At 36.0% G+C, this 15,906-nt stretch overlaps 1 protein-coding gene across 1 annotated transcript; it reads right to left on the reverse strand.

Moving 5' to 3' along the window:
• Positions 1–1,862: 1,862 nt before the first annotated feature.
• Positions 1,863–14,325, reverse strand: LOC106052585 (uncharacterized). Its single transcript, XM_013208002.2, has 6 exons — positions 14,183–14,325; positions 8,910–11,687; positions 8,272–8,469; positions 7,568–7,800; positions 4,974–5,229; positions 1,863–4,199 (listed from the first exon to the last, which is right to left on the reverse strand). The coding sequence occupies exons 2-6, from the start codon at positions 11,572–11,574 to the stop codon at positions 3,937–3,939; spliced, it is 3,615 nt and encodes a 1,204-aa protein (XP_013063456.2). The 5' UTR covers positions 11,575–11,687; positions 14,183–14,325; the 3' UTR covers positions 1,863–3,936.
• Between the last annotated feature and the right edge of the window lie 1,581 nt (positions 14,326–15,906).

The raw sequence follows: 15,906 nt of genomic DNA on the forward strand, positions 1-15,906 counted from the left end.
GTAGGCTACAAATTTGTTCTAGCATATGGAACGAGGAATGTGTCTTTATCTTTGTGTCTTTCTGAGTATTTTATTAGGTTTTGTTTTTCTATTTGGAGATACAATACACATGATACAATTCAGCATTTGCCTGGATATTTTTTATCCAACGTTGAACTTTTAAAGATATTGTTAAAGTTTAGTTGGCCTAAGTGTGGCCTTTTTTTCTCTCAATCCACGTCTAATTTTTAATGGCCAAATAGCGACAATGGTTCACTGAAGTTTATAATGGTTTCTGTTAAAATATAACAATTAAATTTTAACGAACGCTTGCTTAAAGCGCGGTTTCAATTGTCTTGTTTTAAATAAATGTAAATAAAAATTCTAATGTATTTTTTTAAATAAGGTTAACAACTAACGTTAAAAAACCAAAGTAAGAGTGCTCTTGGTATGGCATACGGTCCTCCCCATATGGAGGGATACGTCACTACGTGCCCTGCCTGGCGTATATGTCGAACTATATGCAGTACCCCTATGATATCCATACCGGCATTTGCAAGAATCTTATATATCTTATACAATATAGACGTTACTTCAAAAAGAAGATGAACATCGCTATATGTATATAATCAATGTACATTTAATAGTTTCTGTTTCGTTTGTTTTTTTTAATCCAATAATTTGATATTTTAAACTTCGATTTTAAAAAGATAAAAACAAAAATGTTCGCATACACTTATCGTAGATTTTCATACACCGGGACAAATCCATAAATAGCCACACTTTTGGTGTGTCCTGGTACATAAGACCCAAGTATTGATAAGTAAAGTATTTCAATAAACCCTATACATACATGTAGAATGTAAACAATTTTATGCTCGTTTCAGTCAAATTTCTAAAATGTTTCGTTTGTTACACAAAGTCTATCTTATTTTTTAATTGACAACGGTCAAAGTTATCTTTCAATATGGCGTCCTTAACAATGTTAATTTTGTTATTTCAAATCCAATCCAAATCTTTGTTGTTTTTTTCAAAACTTTTTCTAGTTTCCATTACATGGCCACCACATTGCTTCATAATATCGCTTTTCTTCTTTTTCTCTTTTACTGAATTAAATGCTCAAAGAATGTAAACTTAGAAATCAAAATGTAAACAATGACTGTAATTAAACTTTTAGTGTAATTATTGTATATTAGAGAGAGAGAGAGACAGAGAAAAAAGATAAAGAAAGAGAGAGAGAGAACTTTAAGTATAAAAAAATCAAATGTTTCTAGTAATTATTTTAATTAAATATTATTATTCGTTCAATACGAATGTAACACGTGTATATATACAAGCAAAAAAAAGTAACTTCAGGTATTTATATAACAATACATTGTGTTAACTTAAGCACTTTACATTTCTATATACATTATATGGGGCACATCTGAATATTAGAATATATACATATTTTACAAACTTGACTAGGCACTTCTGATAATTTGACATTCATGTCACACACAAACTCACACAACTCAATCGCCAGCAATAAGGAATAGACGTGTTTGTCTGTTTGTTGTTTTTTTACTTTTTAAAAAAAAACATTTTTTTTACTAGTTTCAAAAATTCTAAAGGTTAGGTATATACCCAGGATACAACCCAAAAGTTATGTAAAAAGAAAAATGGATTCATCGTGTGAAAGCGCTATTAGCCTACAATTGAGTTTCACGTGGCAGAACGTCTACATCAGATTTCTCTGACGCCTCCCCAGTAAAAACTAATGAATATAGTTTAGTTTTTTAGGCACTCAAGTTATAGTCCAAGTGTAAATGTCTATCGTAACATAAACGTTATAGTCCAAGTGTAAATATCTATCGTTACATAAAAGTTATAGTCCAAGTGTAAATATCTATCGTTACATAAAAGTTATAGTCCAAGTGTAAATATCTATCGTAACATAAATGTTAAAGAAACGTAACAAAGAATTTTCCAGTTGAATTTAGACATTTTATTTTTACGGAAAGTCTAACTAGTGAGAAATACTGGATTCTACCGCTCCTTACGAAGTAGTTTGAGACTTGACAATGACACTGAACCTGCTACCCGAACCTAGATGTGAACAGGTTGTGAAAAGCCTAGTACATAAAAGTACATAAACATTTGTAGAGTCACTGGCATATGTTAGGAACTTATCGACCATGTCCGGGATTTTATATGCATAGGCAAAAGAACAACTCTGGTGCGGATCGGATTTGGATGGTTAAAGACGAAATATTCATTTTTAAAAATGGAAGAAAAAAGCGATTACTGACCATTAACTTTGCTACCAAACTGGCACAGAGTGACTCTGAAATGTAGACTAAAAATGAGAGAGAGGGATAATAAAAACAACAACAGATTTTGTCTTCAGCAAGGGCAGTGGGAGGAATTTTAGGTTATGTTTGTTATGAATATGTTAATAATAAGATTACACCGCAGCTATTCGACCTGATGTCAACAGAAAGTTTTGGTATAAAAGATCTGAACTGGAAACGAAGAAAGAAGACCTACGATCACTTGGAAGAAAACTAGAAAGAATGTTGACTGACCTGTGGGTTATGTTTACATTAAACTGCTTCTTTTTTTTTCGTCGGATTTTTTTAAAAAAAGATGATTTGATTAGGAAATGTTTCCCTTGTGTGGTAGGCAATTTCTAAACAAAGAAACAATAACTGAAAAGCAATTGTTTACCAACAGTTTAACAAAGATTTAATTATTAGTTGATTCAAATAAATACATGTAACGAGTTTGCGATTCACACCGAAATCTACTAAAAAATACTTTAATCATTCAGGTATGCATGAGTAATTCAAAAGACAATAAGTCTTCTCACATATATGTTATCATTTCATTCATTCATCTAAATGAATCGTATTTTTAGAGTGTAATATTACAGTTACAGCCAGTTAGGATTTAATCAAATACTTTCGCCCGTTCTTTCCAATCCAACAATGGCCAGGATTTTTTTAAATTCACAACATTTTTGGATAAACTTGCACCAAAAATTATATTATGAATACTTGTAGTGAACAAAACAGTCTTATTTGGCAATAGTGAAGCATGAAATTAAACATTTCTAAAAGGTAATACTTATCTATTCTTAGATTTAAAGGTAGATTGAAAATTAAATTAAATATTAGCTTGATTAACTTTAAAAACATAAGCACGTTATTTATTGTAGGAAATTGTGAATATCCGATAATATTATAATATATTTTATATGTTAAGTTATATTAAGCCTACTAGTAATGATGCCTCAACATATTTTTTCATAATACAAAAGCTTATTTAAAATATACATCGTGTGAAAAATTATCTGAAGCTAAATCTATGTAGGAATTCTAACGGAAGTAAAAAAAAAAAAAGGCGATATTGTGTATAATGAATATGTATTTTTTTTAATCCCGTGATATAAATTGAGAGATATACCAGATGACATAATTGTTAACCACAAAAAGGTAGAGATCTAAATTTTACATTTCTGGTCATATGAGTCATTAGTTGTCATAGAAAGACGTTTTGATTATTTATGTTAAAGGTTACATAACGGCTGTTTGTGAGACATGTAGGCCTATATTTTTTTACACTTCGACTAGTTTCGTAGTTTTAACTGTTACGAGTGCTTCCTCGGCAAACAGCTTATAGTTTGAAACATTTAGATACAACACTGAATCCTAGTTAGGTTTAGAAGCAACACTGAATCTGTGTTGACAATATACCTCGGTTATAAGATTGCTCAATTATGGTACGTTGTTTAAGAAGCACTGCATTTGTGTCATTGTGTTTCATAGTTTTGTCAACACCGGGGTGTTGATGGAGGATCGTGGGATCGTTTTGGGGGATTTCATCCTGTTCAACATGATCTTTATCAGCACGCGCGCTATGTGGATGAATGTACCACCACCTTTCTACTTGTCTACGTCACTCAAGCCAAAAAACCTAGCACGACCATGATTCGATGGCATTGATGGCCGAGAGCCTGACAGGTTTCTGTATCCAGTCCAAGGCTTGGGATACAGTAACCACCCACACATCTTTCTTGTCGGCCAGCGATGCCAGGAACTCCACCAGGCCTTGGAGGTTTCCATCCTTCCTACCGAACCAGGAGGCGTGGATAAAAATGCCAAACGGCGCCCTGTTTGTGGTGTAATGTCTCATAAAGTTGTCTTCGATAAATTTATAGCTTCCTTTGGTCCCAACACCTGAAAAACAAAAGTAACAATAATTCACTAATTGATATGTTTAGTGACTTATTAAGTAGGTCAGAGATACGAAACAACTTCGAATTAAATTTCAGTTCAATATTCAGAAATAGTAGTTTTAGTTTGACACCTTTCTAGTTTCTATCGACTAGAGAGCAGAATTAGGCATATAAATTATTCAGCTAACTACAAATATCTACCATCAATTTAAGCTGGTAGCGGTGGTCCAGGTTCAAAGTGCTAGTGGGCCCACGACCCTTTAGAAACTCAAAGTGTGACAAAAAAAAAACTAAACCGACTCTTGTTTTCCAACAGCAAAGTCTGAAACAAGTGTGTCTATTTCTAAACGTTTGTTCGTTGTTTTCTCAATAGTGAGAACAGCGATACAAGCACAAGGAATGAATTAAAATTAGACTTTCGTCGCTTCAGTGGAAAATGGTTTTAGTAGAAGGCCTACTCTACTCAGTAGTTTTTAACATTTTTAACCCGTGACCAACAGAACAAAAAATAAATGTCCTTAGTCTGGAGTAGGAGGCGCGGTGGCTGAGCGGTATAGCGCTTGGCTTCTGAACCGGTACGAATCCTGGTAAAAAATTGGATTTTTACTTTCGGGATCTTTGGGCACCTTAGAGTCCACCCAGCTCTAATGGGTACCTGACATTAGTTGGGAAAAAGTAAAGGCGGTTGGTCGTTGTGCTGGCTACATGACACCCTCGTTAACTGTAGGCCACATCATCTACCCTATAGAAAGGGGAGCTAGTCTGAAATACTTACCTATGGTGCAGGCGTCTGGCATTGCACAAGCCATTCGATTGGAACCGTACCATCTTATCAGAGGGACTTCCCAAAGACCAGGATACGATCGAGTCGGACAAGGGGTCAGGCTGCAGGTTTTGCTGTCCGGTGGCGTGTCCAGGGTGAAGGGCCACGTTGGAGGCTCTTTGTTATCGTAGAGATAACCCGTTACCATGGAAGTGTCATACCGGAACTTGTTTTCTTTTAGCATGGCGTACTGAGCGTCACCACCGACCTGGAACAGAAACAGCAACACAAACTTAGAAGACAAGAACTAATGTAGTTTATATCTGGAGCAAAAAACATTCTGCTGTGCCAAATCAAAGTCAAAGCCAGTGTGTTTGTTTTCTGACCCATGTGTATCAACGACTATATAATGCTGAATAATATAAACATTTAAAAATATCAAAGCAAAAAAAAAAAAATTGCATAAGGAACCACACGTGACTCTTTTACAACTTCATGTCATCCGTCTCGGTCCTCTGTTGTCCTCGATAATTCAGCTAAAGACGAAGTGATGCGATCATGGGTATTTTAAATGGGTATTTTAAATGTGGTATTTTAAATGGGTATTTTAAATGGGTATTTTAAACATCCTTTTTTTTTAATCTAACTCGCTTATTTTGATCTTTTATCATTTTAGCCCTGTGGCTATTTTTTTTTAAAGATGGCGGGGATCAGGTCATGTGAATTATCTTGTAAGTTATTTGGTTCTGACAATGTTGTGAAATTCCGCAAGATGTTCTTCGCTTGTGCACAAAGAGGGAAAATGTTATGAATCATGTCACATTTAGATCTTTTTAGTCATTCTCTTTAACAAACTTTCTTAGCTACTGGGGCACGTACTCCACGGGAAGTATGAATGGCTGTGCCAAAAGATGAAGAAGACTCAGACAATTTTGAGATCTTTAAGAAGGATAGTGATATCATCAAACTTAACATTTAATTCCCTTTACAGATGACCTTAACATCATCTGCCCTATAGATCACAAGATCTGAAAGGAGTGCTTTTTTTTTATAGTTGTCTGCTAAAAACTAATTTATAACGCAGAACTTCTTCTACTTTAGATTATTCTATCGAATAAAGTAGCAATTCAAGTCTTTACAATTTTTTAAACAATTCCCTACCCTACCAGGTTTTGGGGGCTACTGGAATAAGCCATGGCCTCTGTACACCCTTCCGTCTGTTATGGCACGATTAGGAATTTGGCGGGAAAAATTATTTGTTTCATAAAAAGGGAAAGTTTTGATTAGAGACAATGATGCGACGAATTAACAAGGTTATAAAGACAGTATGTGTGGAAACACAAACTCAAAATCGGCCCCCGAAGTGGTCCATCCAGGCAGGCTTCAATATTTTCAGAAAGAACATCTGAATGAAATTATATCAAAGACTAATAAGAGATAAGAATGGAGAAAGAAGGTTAACAGATCTTGTGTAGTGCCCCAACGGTCCCGCAGATCAAAGGATAGGTGAAAGTGAATGCAAAGTTAGATGTGAACCTGGCGTAACTAGTTCCCCTTTCAGACCTTGTGGTCTATAGGACAGATGATGTTAAGTTCATCTGTTTTTGTGGCCTACGGTTAACGAGGATGTTATGTAGCCAGCACAACGACCAACCGCCGTTACTTTTCCCCAACTGATGTCAGGTACCCATTAGAACTGAGTGGACTCGGAGGCGCCCAAAGATTCCAAATTTGAAAATCCCAGTCTTCATCAGGATTCGAACCCAGGACCCCCAGTTCGGAAGCCAAGCGCTTTATCGCTCAGCCACAGCGACTCCTCTGGCCTAACTGATATCTTATAATTGATCTAATTGTTTTGAAAAAGCTCAATCTCTTATTCAAATCCTTCCGCAATAAACTAAAAGTTCAGAAACATGAAGTTTACAAGATTACTATTCGTTTAAATTAGGTCTAACTTATAATGCATACTAATTAGCTTTTTCTCTTTAAAAAACTGCTTGCATAACTGATTTTAAAAATTAGATTTTTCGCTTTCAGAAAAAAAAAAGTAGCCGTTGCATCAGAACTTTGAATGGTCTAAAATAGTGTGATGTCGGATTTTCAATATCTTTTCTAGTTTACGAGATCTAAACGAGACGGGCGGACAGACGACAGACATTTTGCACAAAACTAATAGCGTCTTTTCCCCTTTCGGGGGCCGCTAAAAAAACGAGGTTTTTAGGAATAATAGAGAATGTAAACAGAATACTTTTGATCGCTTTAGAGCAAGATAGCTTTTTATGAACGTATAGATTTAGCTTGACGACATTCGACTGTTGCCTTTGTTATTATTACACTTCTTGTTCGGCATTCGCTATCAGAGTCGACTAACTTTAATTGTTGGCCTTTCGCTATTTGATTTCGTTATTTGAATGTTAACCTCCGTTTGACTTAGCAGCATAAGACACAGCGTGGAAGTTATTGTTATACCAACCAGTTGTTAGAATTCAAATAAGATTACTTTTTAATGTATTTATTAATTTAAAATGAAAGGGAGTATTTAAAAAAAAACACACTAAGGCCAAAGAACTACCAAAAAAAAAAAGAAAGAATATTGCCAAACTAACCTGCAAGAAAGGTGCTCTCATTCCAGTGATCTCTTTCAATGGAACTCCAGACTTCTCGTTCAGCCTCTGCTTCATCCCAACAATCTCGTGCTCCCAGTTGTCAAAGCCAGCGTCTGCCCACCAAGTTGTCGGACTTCGATGGCTGAGCGTGTGAGAAGCTATTTCGTGCCCATTTTTGTACATCTTCCTGACCATGTCGTAGTCACTGTTGTCCCCGGACACAAAGAAGGTGGCTACGGAAAGAATAGATAGGCCTACGTTCATTTTCATGTTCATATATCTATCTATCTATCTATCTATCTATCTATCTATCTATCTATCTATCTATCTATCTATCTATCTATTTATCCTATCTATCTATCTATTTATTTATCTATCCATCTATCTATCTATCTATCTATCTATCTATCTATTTATCTATCTATCTATCAATCTATCTATCTCTCGATATATATATATATATATATATATATATATATATATATATATATATATATATATATATATATATATATATATATTATATAGGCCTATATACTTACATACCTATCTATCTATGTTTCTTTCTATTTATTTTTCTATCTTTGTATATTTGTTTGTTTATTTATAATTTGGCTTTATTTTTTCATTTCTTATATTTTTCATATCTCGAGCTCTTTCATTCTCATGCTTCCTATGCCATCCATGAGCTACGCAACTTTTACCTTTTATTGGACATCCGTTTGGATTCTTGGCAGTGCCATTAAAAAGGGTCCTGTAGTAACCCATATTTTGGCTGTTGATGCTGTCATCAAAGGTAAGCATCACTATCTGCGGTATGTCCTTGGCATCAAGTTCCCCTGGTATATCTGATCCTATACACCTGCAGTCTGGAAGTTTACACCAACTGCTGCTACATTTTCCTGTTAAACAGAATGTACCCTTAAACAATATTGCTTACGTGTTCGAACTTTATCATAGGCTACATAGCGTAACGTTGTGACCGGGAGGGGAAATCGTTTGGCTTTTGAACAGAAAGATTTTTAAGTTAAGAATTTAGTAACGTATAGGTGCATGATGGGAAAAGTAATATCAGGTTGTCGTAAAAAAATGAATAGCAAGGTCTGATAGGGAAGCTTTACATGACTTTCCTACCTAGTGTTTTTAGAGCACAGAATGGGTAATTTAAATCAGCCAGGAAAACCAATGACTTAATAGTCTCTAACATGTACGGCTGGCTTAACTCATGTGTACTCGCGGAGATGTGTTGTTTTTTTTTAAAGGAACTTGTGTGATTTATGAAATAAGAAGATTATCAAATAACTTTAATTGTGCCTTAAAAAAAAATTCTAAGCCAACTTACCATTTTTGTATTCGTACTTTTCGATTGGAGACTGGATTTCGATATTCTTTTTGTCGTCAATATCTTTCGCTAACTCCTCCGTATGAATTATTATTTGGTCAGAGGAGGCTGCTGCACTGATAGCTCCACTTGGTCTTCTGTCTGCGGCAGCAGCAGCACTGTACTGATTGGTCTTGCTGTTCAGTGCTTTGTGCAATGCGAATTTTCTATCTTCACCTGGGCTGTCATTCCTTGAAGGATTGCTGACGCGGTGAAGGGAAAATCGACGCTCATTCTCAGAATCGGAATTTGATTTGTGCAATTCGAAGCTTCTTTCTTTGGGTTTAGAGAAATGCTCGTTGGGTTTGTACAAAAGCGTGCCTTTATCTTCCCTATGGTCTGAAGATTGGGCGTCCTTGTCAAAGATAGGTGTCCTAGTTTGATAGTTTGGCCTGTGTGCAAACTGACGAGGTAGGAAGGCACGGCGATAAAAGGAGATTTGCTTGCGTTCAGTTCCATCCTTTTGCTGTGTGGGTGATGTGTTGGTGTCGCGCTCAGTGGATAATGACCACCAAGGTAATTTATTGGTCGTTTTTGGCATAGATTCCTGAACAGCATTCATTTCTGATGCTTTTTGATGTCTTTCGGAATGTATACGAGACGCGGCTGCGTTAACACTTGGCGTAGTTTTCAACTGGAGTGTAAGATGACGGGCATCTGTGGTGTACATCGACGTTTTGGCGTATGTCCAAGACGGTGTTCTGGAACTGAGAGGTCTTGTTGTGCTTTTGGCGGTACTCTGTCTAGTTACTTCTACATTTTCAGTTGTTTTAGTTTCAGAAGTAGTTGTCTGTTGTTCTTCTGTAGGAAGCCACCGGTTCTTCTTAAATATACTTTTTGACCACTGGTAGTCCTGATTAATTTCTGAATGGCTCTTCCTTTCGTTGAGCCATGCTTGTGACAGTGGTGTCTTCGATTTGAACCTTTTGGTTTTCAACTTACTTGTCGTCTCTGCAAAAGGAGTTGTATTACTCTCCTGTGTTTCTAGTGATGTTGTTTTTAAGTGACGCGTTCTGTGACTTCGTGACTTAATAATGTTCCGTACCCTCTCCATCGACTCTGCAGAAGATTCCCTTCGGATAACGCTATCAGTGGTAGATTTGACCCACGATAAAGTGGAGGATTTTGTCGTTGAAAAAGGTTTTTCTGAAACTTGTTCCGCAATGTCGCTATGTGGATTTCTCTCGCGCCTGTCTTTGTCTAAGCTATTTTCAGAGGCGCTCTTACCGATATTGTTTCCGTAGGAATTGATGCCTGGTTTTGACGCCATTGCTTTTTTCACATCACCAAGCTCATACCACTTAGGTGTGTTTGTTCTGTCATCGTCGTAATTGGTGGCCGACCTGTACGGTGCAGGAGAGATGTAAGGGTTCCATTTTGATCTGTCTTTGGAAGGGGAATGTCTGGTTTCCTGCGGTTTTTTAGTAGTTAGCTGCGGTGCGTACTCCCGATAATCTGGCTTGGTTCGGTTTGAAAGAAAAGGGTGATAGACGACCGTTGTTTTTTTAAAAGGGCTGCGTGAAGTAGTCACGGGGCGCCTTGGGGGAGCCGCAGTGGTTGCGGTGAGAGGTCTGCTGGTAGTCGTGAGCCTTCTCGTCGTAGTGACAGGGGGCCTAGCGGGGCTCGCAAATGGTGACCTTTGATAGGGACTGATAGACGGGCGTCTAGCTCTTTGGCGATGAATGGGCCGCGTGTACAGAAACACTTGGGGGGAATCTGTTGCTTTGTAAGTTTCTATCATGTGACCTACAATATCGTTTTCTATTGGCTTAGTCGGCGATGGCTCACCCGTCACTCCAAATGTGGTTGTTTCAGAAACAGATTCATTTGTTTTCTCTTTTCCGTCGCTTGTATTTAATAATTCAATATCTTTCTTGGCATCTATATTTTTATTATCAGTTTTCGGAGAAGTAATGTCTTCTTTGAGATTGATTTCTGACTCAGATTGGCGTTCTCCAACCACGAAATCGTCATTTTCCTTTCTTTTCTCTAATGTTAGCTCCTTTTCCTTACTTTTCTCTAATGTTAGCTCCTTTTCCTTATTTTTCTCTAATGTTAGCTCCTTTTCCTTACTTTTCTCTATTGTTCGCTCCTCTGCGGGCGTTTCATACGTCTCGATAACATCAAGGGAGATAGTATTCTTGTTTTGCACTTTGGGGTTTTGATCGTAAGAAAACTTGGGTTTTTTAACTGCTAAGTTCGGTACCTTCTGCTCGCTACCTTTGTCTATTGTCTCAACGTCTTCATTGGCATATACATCTATGGTATTACTGTCTTCCAATACATCGACTGTGTTCCGGTCTTCCATATTCATTTTACCTGATGTTCTGCTGGCGTGCAGCCGGGCTTCTTCTACACAGTTGACTGCCTTTGGCCAATCACAGTTCTGAGTTCTCACATTGTAATGAAGATCGCCGGGGCACCTGTTGGTATACTTCTGATTTCCCAAGCATATATGGAACACTTGGGGATCATGGTCATCGCATATAAATCTTCCTCTGATTCCTCCACAAGGATTTGGAAATGTACTCGTTGAGCTGATGCCAACTAGAAGATAAGCATATAATATAATACCCAACATCGCTCCTTTTATGCTGCCAAAATTAGAGTATTTCTCAAAGTTCATTGTACATAGAATACTCTGATATCATAAGTTTTTTGTCTCGCAATTGTGTTATAAGGTTAAGCGAAAAGAAACAAACAATTCTGTTACACTTGAAGCTATCCAGAGATGATGATCTGAAAATATTAAGTCCAAGAATAAAACGTTATAAGCCTATAAGAATTTCAAAGACAGATGCTATTGTTGCTTAGCAATTTTCGAAACTTCATATTTTACAGCATTTAAACGTGAACTGTTGAATAATTTGAAACTTTCATTCAAGCGGCTACTTTATATACCACTCTATTTGGGCCAGATTACTCTAGACTGACCGCTACAACCGGACCACGGTCCACTACTAATTGTGATGAGACCAAGGTATGTTTTAAGTCTGCACGAAGAAACAAGTTCATTTCTGTTATATCAACATTAATGGGCAAGAAAAAAAAGTTGTCATCAAACAAATGGAAACTGGAGGCTCTCTAAAAAAACTTTTAACAACCAAAGGTGATTGGTTTTTACCTTTTCGGTAACTTCAAACACATGCCAACAGTTAAGAAAACGCACCGAGCGGAATGGTTCCATCTGTTGACTTTGTTGGTTCTTGGTAATATTTTAAAATAGAATGTGCAAATAGCAAGCTACTTTGTAAATAGCAATCAAGTTTTGACAAAGTGTCTTTCAAGAGGCAAAGAGTGTATGTGAACACCTCAGCAACAGAAAGAAATATTATTTTAGTTTCCAATGTGTTACGCTGTTTTAGTTGTTAGAGTTCCCCGAATTGGTGAAAAGCCGTTATCAGTTTTGTGAAGTCTTTCCGTCCGTCCCGTTTAGATAACGAGTTAAAAGGATTTCTGCTACATTTTAGTTATAGGCCTATCAAAAATAAATCTTATGTCTATAGGCATACATTACTATTGTGTTTTTTGTTTACTAACTCATTGCATACACTAGCCTTCATGAGTTTTCATTGATTTGAATGTTATTGATCAACTCGATCTATTATTGCATCAATAACATTTTCAAATCGTTGGATAAATGAAATTAAAATATTTACCGTTAACTGCTTTATATATGTATATCCTAATAAAAACATACAATTTTGCGTTCATGCAGAATATTACATTATCTTACAATAGCCAGTTTTTATGTTTTTTTTTAAAGAAAATTATCCGAATAGAATACATCAAAGAGAAACTTAAATCCACAACATGTTTGAAGGTGTCTGATTCTGCATACTATTGCCATTGAATGCACGCGGGGGCAGAAGGGGGAGGGGGTAAATCCCATGAATACATGACTAGAATGCTGTCCATGGGTTTTTTTGCCAATGTTGACAAGTTTACTTCCAAGTGACAGCCACACCGTTGAGATAACTTTAAAACGTGATGGGATCTTTTCGAAAAAGCCTTTTACGAAGACTTTGTTTAGACATCTATTTGTAGATATTGACTAGACTATATTATGTTGAGGGAGTAAAACTTGACTCTGTTTAAAATGACACTGATACTTTTTGTTTAGTTTTTAACGTTTTGTTTCAATTTGTTTTTTATGCAAAATTTCTGTTGGTAACAGAATTTGTTTTCAAATGATTAGATCTACATAATGTTAATATTACAAATAGAAAAAAAAACCTAATGAAATACCCACAAAGATAGAGCTACATTTCTTATTCCATAAGCTAGAACAAATTCGTACAAATGCTCCTTCTTACCTGGTGCCATTAGAGAATGGAATGCGTTGCCAGAATCAGCGAGGAAAACCAACGACTTAGCAGAATTGAATTCATTGATTAGCATGCATGATTAGATTGAAAGGACTTCATAGCTTTATAGTTGTGAATAACGAGAGATGTTTTATTTGTAATTAAAGTTGTGCTGGCTAAAGATTTTAGCGGCTGCCTTGTCATTTAGTAAGCGATTTTGACTGTTGCCATGATGGTCCCGGGTTCGAACCCTGCCCGCCCCAGGCAGTTTTGGGTTGGACTATGGCGTAATAATCTTCATTTTGAGGGATCTTCTGAAACTTACAATAGTGAAACTTTATAGCAGGAATTGTGCACAAGGGATAAATGTTCTAATGATGTTTATATTTTTGTTTATTTACAACACTGGATTTGAGTTGTTTTTTTAAAGACAATACCTCCTTTATACAACTTAAAGACTAACTATAATATATAAGATAAGATAATGAATGTTAGATTAAAAAACAATGGATGATTTTTTCCCCAGCTACATTCCATTTTCATGAACATTAATTTCTTAAACTTTTTAATGAATTCGGATAATACCCAACCAAAGACGTATAGTCCATTTAAGCTAAATATTTTCTCGATCTCTAGCCAAATTTAAATTTATTTCTTTTTTTTTTACTTTAAAAAATTATAACGGTCAAACCAGAGTTTTGCCAGGTGTGGCCAACGAGCTAGTAATTTCTTTTTTCTCAGCAATATACATCAACTGTTAAATTTTTAAAGAAATCGTTTTTGAGATCCGTGTCCAGGTAGGTTCCACGAAGAGTTAAATAGAGGTATTGTAAAAAATAAAAATAATAATTCCCCCCCCCGCCTAATATAGGTCAAATATTAGGCCTGAGTTGTCAAATTATGCATAAATTACTTTAAGGTACCTACCTGTTACAAATAAAGTTAAATCACATTTATTCTACTTTCCAGATTGTTTTATTCTCAATGGCAATGTTATTATATCAATCCCAACTATCCATAAAACTTTAAGGCTAAATCGAACAAGTCGCTGTTAACAATCAAGATGTCATTTATCTTTTCCACAAGCCCGGCGATGAGAGGCCCTTTTAAATGGTCGTTTGGGAATTCGCTCCAACATTTTCGGGGTTTCTCTGCCAGGTCCCTCGGTGTGAACGACTGGCTGCCAATGTCAAGATCGGAAAGCCGGTATGTTATCGGTAATCACTCTCGAGAGCGCCTCAAATCCTGTGGCTTGGGATGGCAACACAGAGCATCCTTTCCGGAGTTTACTGACATAGCGAGACATTCGTCGGGCATTATCCTTAGTGGGAATTTAAACAAGTTGTCCGTGTGGTCACAGCTGTCTGGTCAATTCAGTGTATATCTCAAACAATTCTTTTTCAATGATGAAATTCGAGTTAGAAAGACATTTAAATAATATTTTTTAAAATATATATTAAGTGTTGTTGTATCCATTTGTTTGGATCAGCCATGTAATTAAATTTGTATTAGATATAGATTATAATTAATAAATCTATGCGATTAGAAATATTTTTACCAATAATTGTTTTTTATTAGCGCAATTTCATGCTTTTAGCTTTTTTAACGCGCTATGATCTTATCACGTCTGGACCAATTGGAAAAAAGAGAGGGGGAGTGAATGAAGATACATAACAAACTTAGTAACTAGAAAGGATTAGGGTAAATTTGGGACAAAAAGCCCCCACTTAGCAACTCTAGCTTATCACAAGCATATATATTTTTTTAAATCCTTAAAAAAAAACAAAAAAAACAAGGTAACAAAGACAGTTTTTGTGGAAACACAAATTCATAATCGGCCCCGAAGGGATCCACCCAGGAAGGTTAAATGGCAGGTTTCAATATTTTCAGAAAGAACATCAGAATGAAGTTCTATCAAAGACAAATGACTGAGAAGAATGGAGAAAGAAGTTGACAGATCTTGTGTGGTGCCCAAGAAGTCCAGCAGACCAAAGGATAGCTGAAGGTGGATGGTAACCGTAGTGTGAACCTGGCCTAACTGATGTCTTATAATGAATATCTAATTGTTTTGTAAAGGGTCAATCTCTTATTCAAATCCTCAAGAAAAAATAATAAATTTTTCTTTAGTTAAGTGTACTATAGTCACCATGCATTACTGCACTTACAACTATATATCTCAATAATGTAGAAGTTATTTCCCTTATTCGATAACAAACAAAATAATGAATTGACTAACTGGTTAAATTTTTAATTAACGCACGTTTTGTTGGGTAGGCTACTATAAATAACTTTTAACTTGTCCAAGAATGAGCGTGGAAGAAATCGCCTGTACAATTATCTAAGGGAACAAAACCTAAGTATTTAGCCATAACTGTGAATACTGAAGGATTAGTTTCCCTTGTTAGTATCAAACAAAATAATTAATTACCAGTAATTAATAGACTAACTGGTTAATTTTTTATGGATTCATGTATTGTGTACGCCAATAAGTAATTTTGGCAAAGTTTCAACTTAATCCGAGAATGGGTGTGGGAAAAATAACTTGTAGAACAGGCCGACGGACAGCTTGAGTTGACATAGGCCTAAACTTTGTAAAAAAAAAAAAATTATTATATTGTATCCAGCACCTCCTATTCTGTTGGAGGGGACAG

This window comes from Biomphalaria glabrata, chromosome 4, assembly GCF_947242115.1.
Source record: "Biomphalaria glabrata chromosome 4, xgBioGlab47.1, whole genome shotgun sequence".
Lineage (NCBI taxonomy): Eukaryota > Metazoa > Mollusca > Gastropoda > Planorbidae > Biomphalaria > Biomphalaria glabrata.